This window comes from Coccidioides posadasii, chromosome 1, assembly GCF_018416015.2.
Source record: "Coccidioides posadasii str. Silveira chromosome 1, complete sequence".
Classification (NCBI taxonomy): domain Eukaryota; kingdom Fungi; phylum Ascomycota; class Eurotiomycetes; order Onygenales; family Onygenaceae; genus Coccidioides; species Coccidioides posadasii.
The window spans coordinates 5,379,970-5,394,024 of record NC_089407.1 but is presented as its reverse complement, the minus strand read 5'-3'; the positions used below and the strand labels follow the sequence as shown (position 1 = coordinate 5,394,024).

The window sequence follows — 14,055 nt, the reverse complement described above, 5'->3', positions numbered from 1 at the left end:
GAAATACGTATCAGCCATGCCTTTCCTCCCTTTTGATGAATTCTAGAGTCGTTACGAAACGCCATGTTGAAAGTCAACGCTTCACTGACAAAACCTCAAATTCGATTTCGATGAAGCACAACCGGTAAAGTAGGGTAATAAGCCGAGCTGTGGAATCTCATCAGAGAAGGGCTCGGGAGCCATCTAATGATACTCATCGTCACTTAAATTGCCCAATTCTCTCTAGAAGTACCTTTACAAAGTTTGAACCCATCGTTATTGGTTCCCGACTCAGATGACCAAGCGATCCTGAAGTAGACATACGGATTGCATGAATCCGAAGATTCGCTGTATATGATGGAAAATTGTTGGAGGAAGTCAAGGAACGGAACCAGTTTCGTTTTCCCAAGAGTCACAACAAGAACGCCATCGATAACGGCTAGCGACCGCCGAGTGTCTATATCGATATATTGGATTCTGGTTTTATGTCGGGTGATTATCGGGAATTTGAGATCAGAACTTGGTAAGGACAAGGATGAGATACTGGAATCGTATGTGTTCGGAGAGCTATGAGGCGTCCGTCATAGGACCAGTACTGGTTCGAAAGCCGTGTCGCCGCACGAGGAAGCTGTACCTCGAGAAGTAGTCATCATCACAATCAATATTTATCTGCTGCGGGAGCAACCTCCATGTATTTCCACATTGATTCCTCCACTGATTTATTTCATCCTGTAAATTTTGAGTTTGCCATACAGGTCTCGCAGCAGCGGAAATTTGCCTTACGGAGAATACCCTAAGACGCCGTGGTTCAGCCAGTAACCAAGCACAAGCTCATCACAATGATATATTTATATTTCTGACAATTCTCTTATTATTTCCTTGACGGTCAGAACCCTCTGGCCTGTATTTAGCGTCCTGTTCTTCTCCAAAATGCTAAAGTGCGTATCGGCGGCATTTCTATTGGTAGGGACCACAATATAGGTTATAACTCCTTGGGTCGGTATTTGGCTTCTTCAAGTGTAAATAGCTGTAGTAAGCCATTGTTGCCAGTCGCGTGTTGGAGATATGGTTTGAATTGACTGTGGCGCGGAGCGATGGTCGATGAAAAGATATAGGGGATCAAGTAAGTAAGGATCAAACAAGCTGTTTGCATGTAGAGGTTCAAATAGGCGAAATCCGAGAGGGGATGATAGATTTTATAGCTGAACGTAGTCAGTACGTGCCGGTTTGATAGGTTTATAATATGATCCTGCGTGGGGTACTCCGTCTGTATACTTCGAAGAGTACGGAGTACGCCGTACAGAGTCCATATATACGTGATATGTCCTCGCGATTAAAGTTCACATCCTGATTAGGCATTCGACTTCGTATTCTCGTAAAGCACAGGCAAGCCTGGATGGCGCTGAAAAGGCTACGTTTTGGGCACCAGATCTGGGTGCCCGCAACTTGGGTGAAGGGCAAAACAGGACGAAGTCGGGTTCTATTTTAGATCCAACTATTTCAGAGATAGAAGAGCTTCGATCCTAACCCTTGTACGTAGCAGTTCCATAAAACTGGATGTCCTTATGGGAAAATTCAACCCTGCATGCGCCAAATGGTATTGCCGGATGAAATCCAAGGGTTGCAAACATCTTGTTGGGTGTCGGCTGGTTATAGTCGGAGATATCTATGGAAATTGCTCAGAGGGAAGGAAAAGTGTTCACTGGCAGCCACTTTCATATAGGCAACTTCGACAAAAAGAATTGGTAGCAATATAATTCGGTACCCCGTACTCCCCAACCAGCCCGGTTATATTACGACCGGTGAATGTTTGCAAAGGGGAAGGTTTGCAGCGTTTGCAGCCAAAAAAGCTGATGGACTTTAACTGCTTATGGATTAGCGGTGCGTCATTGAAGTGATGCAACTTAATGTAGCTAGTGACGCCACAGGCGGCTTGACCCTGGCGGGCCGTTTTAGCTAAATTCGGCTTATCTCCCTGCTGAGCCACGAAACGAGCCGCAAGTCCGCAACGCACAAGCTAACCAGTGACAGGATCCGGCTACCGTACTGGCAATCATGGACAAGCTACCGGCCGAATTGATTTTAAATATCACCAGCTGTATGGCAATCCTCCACTGGTTAAAACATCAAGCTGATAAATTCTGGTAGACCTTGCGCCCGAGGATCTCCTCAACTTACAGCTCGTCTCAAAGGCCTTTCTCACTTTCGGCCGGGACGATCTACTGTGGCGGTCCCTTTTGTATGAGTCTGCTTGGCGCGATGCCAACCCTTCTATGTACAATGCCCACAGGGCGCAGGTTAACGGGTACGGGCCTTTCTACTTTCAGATCTGAGACGATCCTTATGCTTTCCGCTGTTTTAATAGGCTTGATCATCATGCGACACGTGCAGCTCCGTCCACACACTCGCACGACCCGATATATGGGAAGGAGGGCATCGACTGGTATTCTGAGTACATGACGCGAAATGCACCGATTTCGATTCGATGGCTACAACAGCCAAAATCAAAGGCACTTCACGGTGTTTGCAACCGCGAGATCAAGGGCATGGGGTTGCTGAAGCGCTCCGCTTATGCTGAGTCGAGGAGAGTGGTAGCTCCGCTAGACAACGGCTCAGTTTGCGTTTGGGATATCAGCCAACAAAAACCTGGCGAGCCGACTGCTTCCTGGGGCCAGGTCGTTAACACAAGCAAGCGCGGCATCCTATTTCATGACCATTCGGGGCGAACTGGAACCTCGGCGAGAAAGCATGTCAACGAATCCTTGGTGGGTGGGAATTGCGTGAACGTTGACTCGCCCCGTTCTAGGGTGTATATCGCAGTTGGAAACTGTGTAAGTGAAGTAGACCTTGCAGCTCTACAAGTCGTGTCACAACACAACTACCCACAATGCGTCTCCTCTCTTTCACAGCGGCAGGTTGATTACGATGCTCCAATTACGGTCGCTACGACCAAGGATCTCTATATATACGACCCCAGGTGCCCGGCCAAACCCGGTGCTCTTGACCATACTACGACTGTTCAATGCCTCACAGCTGAGCTTGCTGCTCTCGACGTGAAGCTCTTGTGCCCTCTCCCGCCACGCAACAGCGGCTCTGCCTCTTTGCCAAAACCAATGGCTCTTTCGGTCCTTCATCCTCCCCTGCCGGATATCAATACAATCTTTGTAGCTGGCCGGTTCCCTAGCATCCTCCAGTATGACCGGAGATTCTTTTCAACTCTCCAGGATACAATCTATTCCGGAGCACGGTTGAGCGCCTTGACAACTGTTCCAGAGGTTTTTCATCTCGGTCTCGGTCGCGCTTGGCAAAATCATCGCGGATTGGTCGCCTGTGGTGAGTATAATGGAAAGGGCTCCCTCGAAATGTACGGATTCTCGAATGAGTCTTCCGCGTCCAGCTTTTGGGATGCAGAACCAACTACTATTGATAAATCTACGGTGTATCAGAACCGCCAATCAACCTCGGCTTCGAAAGTATTGTCAGTTGCAACCCATGGCGCAAAACTCGTCTATTCTGATGCAAATGGGAATGTTCGTTGGGTTGAACGAGATGGTAAGACTCCGATAAGAGTATGGAACATCAACCACGACCCTCAATCCCGCGGTGGTAGGGAAGGTGTAGGGCGAAGGGATCTGGATGACTCGGGTGACATAATTCCAGAGACAATTCCACCAGTTCTCCGTGTTCTTATAGGCGAGCGCGGACGCAGTGATTTCATTCGCCAGTTACTATCAACCGGTGGTGATCTCACAGAAGATGAGATACTTGTTTGGACGGGAAGCCGAGTTGCTAGTCTTGGGTTTTATCCGCATCCGACCTCCTGCCCTAAGGAGGACAACGACCGTCGGGGTCCGGAAAACCTTGATACAGAAAGGATGGAAAGAGAATACATGGAAACTCTCGAGCGGTCAATGCGCTCTCAGGCGCATGATCTCAATCGGCTACTGGCCGAGATGCCATCGACTATCCGATAGCGAAAACCGTATGTTAGGTAGGATGATTCGATTATCTGAAGGATCGAGTGCTTCCCTACCGCGCAAGTGTTCCTTTCAGCCCAATTTTGTGGCCTGTCGCTCCCCTGGGGGACTCCAGTGAGCGAATAGTTTAATGTATAATGTCCCTTGAAAACAGAGCTACGCCTCGGGTGCTCAATGCTCTGAGAGCGCTCTTCATTTTTAACTGAGTCTTAAATGCTCCTTGCATGGATTTTATGTGATGTACCGTACGCGATTCAGATATTTAGATAATGTTTAAATTCACACGACATCGGACGCCTGTTTACAAGAACACCGAGTTCGGGAAGCAGACTTTTTGACATGATCCATATTTTTCAGGTACTCCACGAAGGGGAAGTCTCCCAATAAAGCAATGCTCATGATGCCGATAAGCTAGCATGGATCTTGCATCCATGCATCTCTCCATATATTTTCCGGAGCTTAATCTGCCCGGGGGTGTGCGTGTGTGACTGAAAAATCACATCCGCATGTGTTCCCGGCTTCCGCTCGCCTTGGGGCGTCCCGCCACTCCGAGGTCAAAGTTTCCTCCCCGGGGTTGACAAGAACCAGTCATCCAAGACAAAATCTTACCACGGATATACCTGTATGTGAACAGAACCTCTCTTTCTTTGCTTCTTTGGATACCCTTCGTAGATTATTGTATATATTTTGCCTTATTGCTTGCTTATCCGAGTCGTGACCGTTCTGCGACCCGTTCGGCGTTCGCATCTGATCCCACCCCGCCTCCGCCTATTGACCGCTTCGCAATCCCTCTGACAATTCTCCTCCCGCTTTACACAATGCCGTCCGCAATAACAGACGAAGGTCTGAAGTTCAATACAATTGAAGAGACTATAGAAGCATTCAGTAAGTTCTCGTGTGACAACCATATCTGCTTGGCATGCTTCGTTTCATTGCTGGCTTTTCCGGAGCCCGCGACCTCATCCATTAGCCGAGCGCGCTAACATGTCGTTCCCGGGGTATGAATAGGAAATGGAGAATTCATCGTTGTGTTGGATTCTCAGAACCGGGAGAATGAAGGGGACTTGATCATCGCCGCCGATGCGGTCACACCCGCAAAAATGGCGTTCATGATCCGCTACACAAGGTATCATTTTCTCTCAAAACAGAAATCTACTTCCGGGTTTCCCTTTGGTTCTAACGCTTTCGGTCTGATTATGCAGCGGTTATATCTGCGCCCCAATTCTCCCCGAGCTTGCTGCTTCTCTCGATCTTCCGCAAATGGTGACGGACAACACAGACCCTAACCGGACCGCATACACAATCTCAATCGACTCAAACGACCCCTCCGTTTCGACTGGAATATCTGCCCGTGATCGCTCTCTGACCTGCCGTAACCTTGCCTCCCCAGACGTCAAACCCACCGATTTCCGGCGGCCAGGACATATTCTTCCGCTCCGCGCTCGACCCGGTGGTGTTCGTGAACGTAATGGCCACACTGAAGCGACGATAGATTTCTGCAGATTGGCTGGAAAACGAGAGGTGGGCGTGATCTGTGAGCTTGTGGAAGATGGTGACGAGGTTGCTCCCAATGTTGCAGAGAGGACGGATTGTTCGATGATGAGAAGAGATGGGTGTCTGAGATTTGGGAAGAGATGGGGGCTGAAAGTTTGCACGATTGAGGATTTAGTGGACTATTTGGAGAGGACGGAAGGATCGCTTCCTACACTAAACGGGAAGCATTGAAATGAATTGGCATTGTCTTTACAGGACTTTCGGGAGAAAAACGCAAATATCCTTGTGAAGCCGTTTCTCGAGTTACTGGGGACTGTGTGATAGGTTTTGGATGTCCTGGTTTGGAGCATGTTTCAGAACAGCAATGTAAATACCAGTGTAATTCAATAAATAGAGAAATCAATTGGAATATGCGGAGTACTCTCAATGCATTCTATGTTGCCAGATGCCTTCAAGCAAGCAATCCCCAATTCGCTGTCAGCGGTGTGACATATAGCCCGATACGTCTTGCCCGGAAGTATAATTTAAGAAATGATATAGCGGAATCCAACCGTAAGTCCATACACTCCGGTCCACGCAAAACTTCGAGGATACCTAGCTAAAGGCACCTCCGTCAAATCTTACATCTCGCACCAAGATAATAAGCCAATCCATTGGCACGATGATCTCGTGTCATCTTTTTAGATGCGAATAGTCTCGCAGAATTCCAGCCATATGGGTGTTGGTGGTCTTGCCACTTCTTCGCGGCTTCTTAACCTTTTTCTGCTCGATCTTCGGCCGTTGCTTCACAGGCTTGTGCTTGCTGGTAGGCGTAATGCCAGCCTTTTCAAGCTCTTCTGCAACAGTCTGCTGATCTGGAATCTTAACCTTCTCCCAGATCTGCCGAAATTCAGCGTCGAACTGATGAATCAGGGTCGGATCATTGGCCCACACCATCCTTGGATGGTCATCTTTCTTGTTCCTCGTCACCAGGAGCTTGCCTTCCTTTTCCAGCTTGTTTATCGTTTCGACGATATTCGGCCAACCTTCTCGAAGCTCTCGCACACTCATCCCCTGAGCGGTAGGTTGTGACTGGAGTTTCTGAAGGAGTTGGTCCGCGGACCGGATGTTATGAGGAGGTCGAAAGCGGAAGGTTCCCTCGCCCTTGGAACCCTGTGGGTCATAATCGACCTTGTCATGCGACTGCAAAATCCTTCGTAAGGCATGGATATAAGCCTGATCATGACCCTGGCGATGTAAAGACAGGTACGATTGGATGTCGGAGAAAGTCAGGGGAACATCTTTGCTTTTCATATGCTCGATGGCGAACACCACTTGTGTCATGATGTCCTTCCCCGTTCCCGTGTTAGCGGGTTGCGAGTAGACGATATCCGCATCTTGCCGTTTGCCATTTGTCGTAGCCGGGGCTGCGTTGGTCGAAGACGAAGCTTGAGCCGCAGAGGCTGTCACAGTGCTGGCATTACCAGGTGCGCGCCGGTCTTGCGGAAGCCGACTAGCTGCAGAAATGACGCTGTTGCTGAAGGAACTAATCTGGTTCTGAAAATAAGACATGGTGGCGATTGGCTTCGGTTTCGAATGTTCGGCTTTGGTCGACGACGCGACAGCTCGTCGAGGGAATCCTAGGGGGCCCCTGCACCCCTCATGGCCTAATTCCAAAACTGACCAGAACGACCTGGGCAACTGATCCAAACTTGTCAACTTGAATGATGGAATAGTGATGTAAAGGCAAGCTCCGGCGTGGTGATGCGGCATCGCAGGTCGGGCAATCTATCACGTGATTTGAATGAAACTAGGACATAAGCGGCTAGTGCGGTTTCTCCAAGGAGCTGGGCGAACTCTCTGGTGAGCTCTGCGATCCAACGAGACTCTGTTCTCTGCTGGAGTACTGTCCTTGACCAGGGGCGGCTCGATCGGTTTTTCAAATTTATATACTCTTCTGGCCCATTAGTTGTCATGAGAAACTCGAAGGTTGTGCTTATCGCTCGTTATTAACCAAATTCCGACATTGTAGCTTTTCGGCGGCTACATTTGGAGCCAGCACCTGAGATGGTCAAACCCGCGTATCGATACATCTTCCATCACTCGTCCTGTTAGACGTCGCCGCGATCGCAGCCATGGCTACGGCTGCTGTCGATATCCCGTTTCTTTCCTCCCACTATTCGATTCCGCAAGCCATCCTCACAACGCTCACTGAAAACCCGACTGTTGACCTTGTTGGGCAGCTGCTCAAAGGTATCGCAGCAAAAGCTCGAGAAACCGAAGAGCTTAAATCTGATAAGTTACGGCTAGAGGTTGAACTTGAAAACACCGTGCGTGGAAATGAAGCCAAAGTTAAAGTGCTTAAATCCTCTGTGGAGAAAGGGCATGCAGAAATCTTAAGTCTTCGAAATAAACTACAAGAAACAGGCAAGAGTTTACTGTCGCAACGAGCGTAAAACTACAGATTCTGACTGGCGAAACAGAAAATGTGCGTTCCGAGCTTGAATCAAAGCTCGAGGCCCTCAAGTCCTCCGCATCTAACAATGAAGCCGAGTCCAACTCCCTCAAAACACGAATCGCATCTCTCGAAGCATCCAATAGAGACACCCTAGGTCTCTTAGAATCCAAGTCCGCAGCGTATGATAAGCTTGCCGAAGAACTTTCCGCACAACATCGGAAAACAGTTACGCTGAGGCGAGAAGTCGCCGATCTTGAACAGAAACTTCAGGCAGCTAATTCAGCTTCTGCCAGTACGCGATTCCGTGAGCAAAGCTTACAACAAGAACTAGATCTGTTGAAGAAGAACAATGAATGGTTTGAGAATGAGCTTCAAACCAAATCCGCAGAATACCTTAAATTCAGAAAGGAGAAGGCCGCGCGCATCTCAGAATTGCAGCGCCAAAACGAGGAGGCCAACTCCAATATTGATACTTTGCGGAGAAATGAGACATCTCTCAAGCAACGCCTTGATGAAGTTGAACAGAAATACGAGGAGTCCCTTACATCCGTTCAATACCTAAAAGAAGAGGCGATTAAACAAACTGAATCCTTCCGAATCGAGCTTGATAGTGCTGGGCGACTTGCACAGCTGCAACAAAATGCCGCTGAAACTGCAAAAAAGCGTGTACAAGAGTGCCAGCTCGCCCTTGAAAAAGCCAAAGATGATGCTGCGCAGGAGTTGTCGCGCCTGCGTGCAGAAATTGAGACTGAACATTCCGACAAGGAAGCGGCCGAACGTCGTGTTGCAGAATTAGAGTTAGCGGTGAAGCAACTTGAATCGGAAGTGGCTTCGGGCAGGAATCAACCATCAACCCCGATGCGTGGTCTCAATGGTGGTATTAGCACTCCTCTTCGTCCCAGCACTCCAGTCGGCTCATTTTCACCAAGGTCAGCACGCACTAAGGGTGGTCTTACACTTACTCAAATGTACACTGAGTACGATAAAATGCGAACACTTCTCGCGGCTGAACAGAAAAATAATCAGGAACTTAAGACCGCGATGGACGAAATGGTTCAAGATTTGGAATCGAGCAAGCCAGAAATAGATGAACTTCGTGCGGACCATTCTCGCCTTGAAGCTTCTGTGATTGAAATGTCCGGCCTTTTGGATGCCGCTAGCAAGGAAAGGGAAGAAGCTACCAGAGAAGCACGGAAATGGCAAGGCCACGTGGAGGGACTAGAGCGTGAAGGAAACATCTTACGCCAGCAGCTCCGTGACTTAAGCGCGCAAGTGAAAGTCCTGGTCATGGAGGTTCACCTTCTCGGCTCTGGAGAGAAGGACTATAATCGAGACGAGCTGGAGAAGATAGCCAGCGAAGGAATAGACGAGACCGCCGATAATATGAATAACACCGGTCGTTTCATTACCCGCCACATGACGACATTCAAAAACTTGAATGAACTTCAAACCCAAAACGTGACACTTCGGAGAATGTTGCGAGAACTTGGTGACAAGCTGGAGGGCGAGGAAGCTCGTAAGAGGGATTTGTCTTACCAGAAAGATCAGGATGAGCTTAAAGAACTGCGCTCTCGAGTTCAAACCTACCGAGATGAGATGGCGAGTCTTGTTGCCCAGACCAAGAGTTACATCAAGGAGCGAGATACCTTCCGGAGCATGCTTTTGCGGCGGCGGGAGACCGGCGAGACAACTTCTCCCTTCTCTCAATCCCTACCATTGGGTGCGGTTCCACCCTCCCTTGATAGTGCTCCAGCTCAGCCAAGTGAAGGTCCCGATTATGCCGAACTTCTTCGAAAGCTGCAAGCTCATTTTGATTCTTTCCGTCAAGAAACTGCTACCGATCATTCCTCCTTAAAACAACAAGTCAATGATTTGACGAGGAAGAACGGTGAATTACAGAGCGAAATTAGCCGTTCGAATAGCCAGCTTACAACGTCTATTCAACGGGCTGAGCTTCTTCAATCCAATTTTAATATGTTGAAAAACGAGAACATCGAGCTTCAAAAGCGACACTCAATTCTCATGGAGAATGCAAATAAGCAGGATCTGCGCACCCAGCAGGTGGCGGAGGATCTTGTCGAAGCCAGAGGCCTTGTGGACAGTCTTCGAAGAGAGACGGCGAATCTTAAAGCTGAAAAGGAGCTTTGGAAGAGTATTGAAAAACGACTTGTGGAGGATAATGAGTCTCTCAGAAACGAACGTAGCCGCCTAGACACCTTAAATGCCAACCTACAGTCCATGCTCAACGAACGCGAACACACAGAATCCGAAACCCGTCGCCGCCTTCAATCGACCATAGAGTCGCTGGAGTCCGAGTTACAGTCAACAAAGCGAAAACTGAGTGACGAGACAGAGGATGCGAAGAAACTAGCTCTTCGGAGAGAGTTTGATCAGGAACAGACCCAGAAACGAATTGAGGATTTGGTCACAAGTCTCGGATCCATCCGTGAGGAACTTGTCGCTACAAAGACGAGCAAGGATCATTTACAATCTCGAGTCGACGAACTCTCCGTTGAACTTAAGAGTGCAGAAGAACGTTTGGTGGTCCTTCAACGTAAGCCTTCGGCTGCCCCAGCTTCCACGACTGCCGCCGAAGAGGCACTTGAAGCGGGTGAGGGAACAGGATTGAGTAGGGAACAAGAATTGGCTGTCGAGGTCTCGGAGCTTAAACGCGACCTCGAGTTGGCACGAAGTGAGTTGACACATGCTCAGGAGCAAGCGGAGGATTATAAAGCTATTAGCCAAGCAACAGAAGAGAGACTTCAAGCTCTTAACGACACAAATGAACAATATCGCGAAGATACTGATCGACATCTTGAAGAAAAGAATTCGACAATTTCAGAGCTGGAGAAACGAGTTGAAGATCTCTCTACTGAACTTGCTGCCAGTAATGGAGAACTTTCAAAACTCCGCGATCAAGAAGCACAATACCAGCGGCGTCTTGATGACCAAAAGTCAACTATGGATGCCGAAATTACAAGACTCAAGGAGCAACAGGAACGGTACGAAGCGGCTGCTCAATTCCATCAACAAGACCTGAAAGCGCAAGCAGAAATAGCGCAAAACGCTCAACAGAACTATGAAAATGAGCTGGTAAAACATGCAGAGGCTGCAAAACATCTCCAGACAGTTAGAGCCGAAGCAAACCAGTTGAAACTTGAGGTTGTAGATCTAAAGACGCAGGCAGAATCAGCGAAAAGCAATTTGACGCGCGAAGAGGAGAATTGGAATGAGATGAAAGGCAGATATGAAAAGGAAATTGAGGAACTCAGCCGACGCCGTGAAGAAGTTCTTAGCCAAAACACGATACTCCATGGTCAATTGGAGAATATCACGAAGCAGATCTCCTCGCTTCAGCGTGATCGTGCGGGCATTCCTGAGGACGGTGAAACTGAAACAGCATCTGGATCGGATCTAGAAGGCCTTCAAGAAGTCATTAAATTCTTACGGCGGGAGAAGGAGATCGTTGATGTCCAATATCATCTTTCAACCCAGGAAAGCAAACGACTACGCCAACAACTTGACTACACTCAGACACAACTTGAGGATACACGCCTTAAGCTTGAACAGCAACGTCGTGCCGAAGCAGAGAGTGAACAACATGCCCTTAGTCACAACAAGTTAATGGAGACGCTCAATGAGCTCAATCTATTCCGGGAAAGCAGTGTTACCCTCCGAAACCAGGTCAAGCAGTTGGAGGCATCCGTAGACGAAAAAGCCAAACTTACTTATGAACTCCAACAACAAATCGAACCGCTTCAGACCCGCATCCGTGAACTGGAAGACAATCTGGAGACTAAAGATGGTGAGATGAAGCTTCTGCAAAGTGACCGGGACCGTTGGCAACAACGGACACAAAATATCCTCCAGAAATATGACCGTGTTGACCCTGCAGAGCTGGAGGCAATGAAAGAAAAGCTGGAGACTCTCAAGAAAGAACGGGACGAGGCCGTGTCAGCTCGGGAGACTCTAGAAGCACAGGCGTCGACCTTCCCCGAACAACTGAAGCAGGCAGAGGATCGCACCCAAGAGCTGCGTACTAGATTAACGGAACAATTCAAGGCTAGGTCGAAGGAACTCACGGGCCGCATCAATGCTAAACAGCTTGAACTCAACAGTGTTATCCAAGAGAAAGAGCAAATCAACCAGGAGCTAGACCGGGCTCGAGAGGAACTAAATTTGATGAAATCCAGGCCTCCAGAAACTGTTGCCGCTGCACCTGTGACCCAAGATACTATAGAGTCACAACCGCCGAATGCTTCTTCTCCAGAAGCGGCCAACTCTGGTGACGTTAATGCTAGTGAGGAGAAAATCAAGGAACTGGAAGAAAGGGTCAGACAATTGGAAGCCGCCTTGGCTGCGAAAGAAGCGGAGATAGATCAGAAGGTTAAAGAGCGGGTGGATAGGATGAAAGAAATTTTGCAGAGCAAGTTGGCCGAACATAGAGCATCTTCACAAAAAGAAGTAGAAGCTTTGAAAGCAGCCCATCAACAAGAGCTAGCTTCAAAGGCTGAGGGGATTCCAGTGCTGTCTGACGCAGCAGCTCGTGAACTTGTTGCTAAGAATGAGACTATCCGGAATATTATCAAAAACAATATTCGAAACGCAATCAACAAAGAGAAAGAAGCGATGGGCAACAAGGAAGGACAAGCTCAGCGGGACATGGAGGCAATGAAGGAACTGGAAAAGAAGTTCAACGAGGAGAAAGAGAATATTCTGAAGGAGCGGGACCAGAAAATCAGCTCCGCCGTTGAGCTGGCGGAGAAGAGACTGCTGGCTAAGGTCAGCATGACTGAGGGACGGGCTAGAAATGCTCAAGCCAAAATCGAGGTCGTGCAAAAGGCCGCCTCAGACACTCCTCAACGTCCTGTAGCCGAAGTGTGGGAAATTGCTAAAGCAGCCAAGCCTGTCGTTGCACAACAAGCAGCACCAAAGCCGCTACCACCGGCATCTCCTGCTCCCCAAGCTTCGGCTCCAGCTCAATCCCCCGCCCCAACAGCCCCCGCAACCCCTTCCCAGCAGAAAGTGACACCTACTCAGACACTGATGCCAACTCCGCAACAGCCTGCAGAGCATCCACCATCTGCAGCTGAATCGACAACGCACCAACCTGAACAGCAGCTGCTGCAACAACCACAACCAGCAGCAACAGCTGCTACTGCTGACCAGGCACCGACCCAGCAGGCTACTGGACTACCTAATCGCCCTCCTCAGGCCGCTCAACCTGTCGCTGGCGCTGGTGTGCTTCGTGCTTTGCAGTCCGGCCTTCCCGTTGCTAGGGGAGGCCGTGGTCGGGGAATGCAGGGTGGCCCACAACATGGTCAATTTGTTTCTGATCAGCAAATGCAGGGCCAGCAATTTCAGCAGCAGCACGCGGGCCGTGGTTCTGCCATTAGTCGTGGCAGAGGAATGAGGGGTGGTGGCCAAGGTCGTGGTGGTGCTCAACACATTCAGACTGGCAACCTCCCCCAAGGTGCAGGACAAGCTAGTCCTCGCGGTGGAAGAGGTGGACTCAATGCCCAAGCCCGGCAGTTTATACCACACGGGAAACGCGCTAGAGACGATGGAGGCGATGCTGACGCAAACGCTGGAAAGAGAATGCGAGGCGGGGGTGCTGGACAATAAAATCATTGTTCTTTGTAACCAATCTTCGAGTTTTGTGAAGTCAGACATTGCATAATTATTCCTTGCCTGCGGTTTTCCGTTCTTCCTTTGTATACAAAGAGAGCAAGCAAGCTTTTGACGTTTATTTTATTGGTGGGAGCCATTGCTATTTCAGAATTGGACTTGGTCCAAGAACCTTTTTTTTCTTTTTTCTTTCAGCATTTTGTGAGCTACTATCTTGGGAGCTGTTATAATGGAATCTGGATGTTTGCTGGCTCTGCTGGTTTAAGGCAATACAAAAGTATTAGCCCTTTTCCCTTAAACTACCTACGCACCTATTGAATGCGTGTTCATATTTTTGCTTGATTCCGGATAAACTGGGTGATGTCTTTATTTTGGTGACTTTTATCGTGCCCCTGCAAAGTTTGGCCAAAGCACCTCTCCTCCATCGACTTAACTCTTATCATACGAGCACATCTCCATAGGATTTTCAACCTACCAGTCGCCACAATCGCATTTGCAATTCCAAGTCGTGGCATAGGTAGCATAAACTCTCCAGGCCTC

The 14,055-nt window shown here is 48.9% G+C and overlaps 4 protein-coding genes across 4 annotated transcripts; 3 read left to right on the top strand and 1 right to left on the bottom strand.

Annotated features, from left to right (window-relative positions):
• Positions 1–2,009: 2,009 nt before the first annotated feature.
• D8B26_001548 (uncharacterized protein) lies at positions 2,010–3,953 on the top strand (the record flags this gene model as incomplete). The annotated part of the gene is made up of 3 exons (XM_003065540.2): positions 2,010–2,077; positions 2,128–2,284; positions 2,345–3,953. The coding sequence occupies exons 1-3, from the start codon at positions 2,035–2,037 to the stop codon at positions 3,951–3,953; spliced, it is 1,809 nt and encodes a 602-aa protein (XP_003065586.2). The 5' UTR covers positions 2,010–2,034.
• An 821-nt stretch (positions 3,954–4,774) lies between these two features.
• Positions 4,775–5,681, top strand: D8B26_001547 (uncharacterized protein; the record flags this gene model as incomplete). Its single annotated transcript, XM_003065539.2, has 3 exons — positions 4,775–4,841; positions 4,965–5,082; positions 5,159–5,681. The coding sequence occupies 3 exons, from the start codon at positions 4,775–4,777 to the stop codon at positions 5,679–5,681; spliced, it is 708 nt and encodes a 235-aa protein (XP_003065585.2).
• A 170-nt stretch (positions 5,682–5,851) lies between these two features.
• On the bottom strand, positions 5,852–7,151 carry D8B26_001546 (uncharacterized protein). The gene has a single exon (XM_003065538.2). It carries the CDS (start codon positions 6,999–7,001, stop codon positions 6,123–6,125), a length of 879 nt encoding a protein of 292 aa, XP_003065584.2. The 5' UTR covers positions 7,002–7,151; the 3' UTR covers positions 5,852–6,122.
• Positions 7,152–7,564: 413 nt separating this feature from the next.
• Positions 7,565–13,512, top strand: D8B26_001545 (uncharacterized protein; the record flags this gene model as incomplete). Its single annotated transcript, XM_066123568.1, has 2 exons — positions 7,565–7,862; positions 7,913–13,512. The coding sequence occupies 2 exons, from the start codon at positions 7,565–7,567 to the stop codon at positions 13,510–13,512; spliced, it is 5,898 nt and encodes a 1,965-aa protein (XP_065979642.1).
• Positions 13,513–14,055: the final 543 nt, after the last annotated feature.

What these genes read in the sequence shown, in the direction of transcription:
- D8B26_001546 (XM_003065538.2), bottom strand. Translation starts at nt 7,001, where the DNA reads ATGTCTTATTTTCAGAACCAGATTAGTTCCTTCAGCAACAGCGTCATT.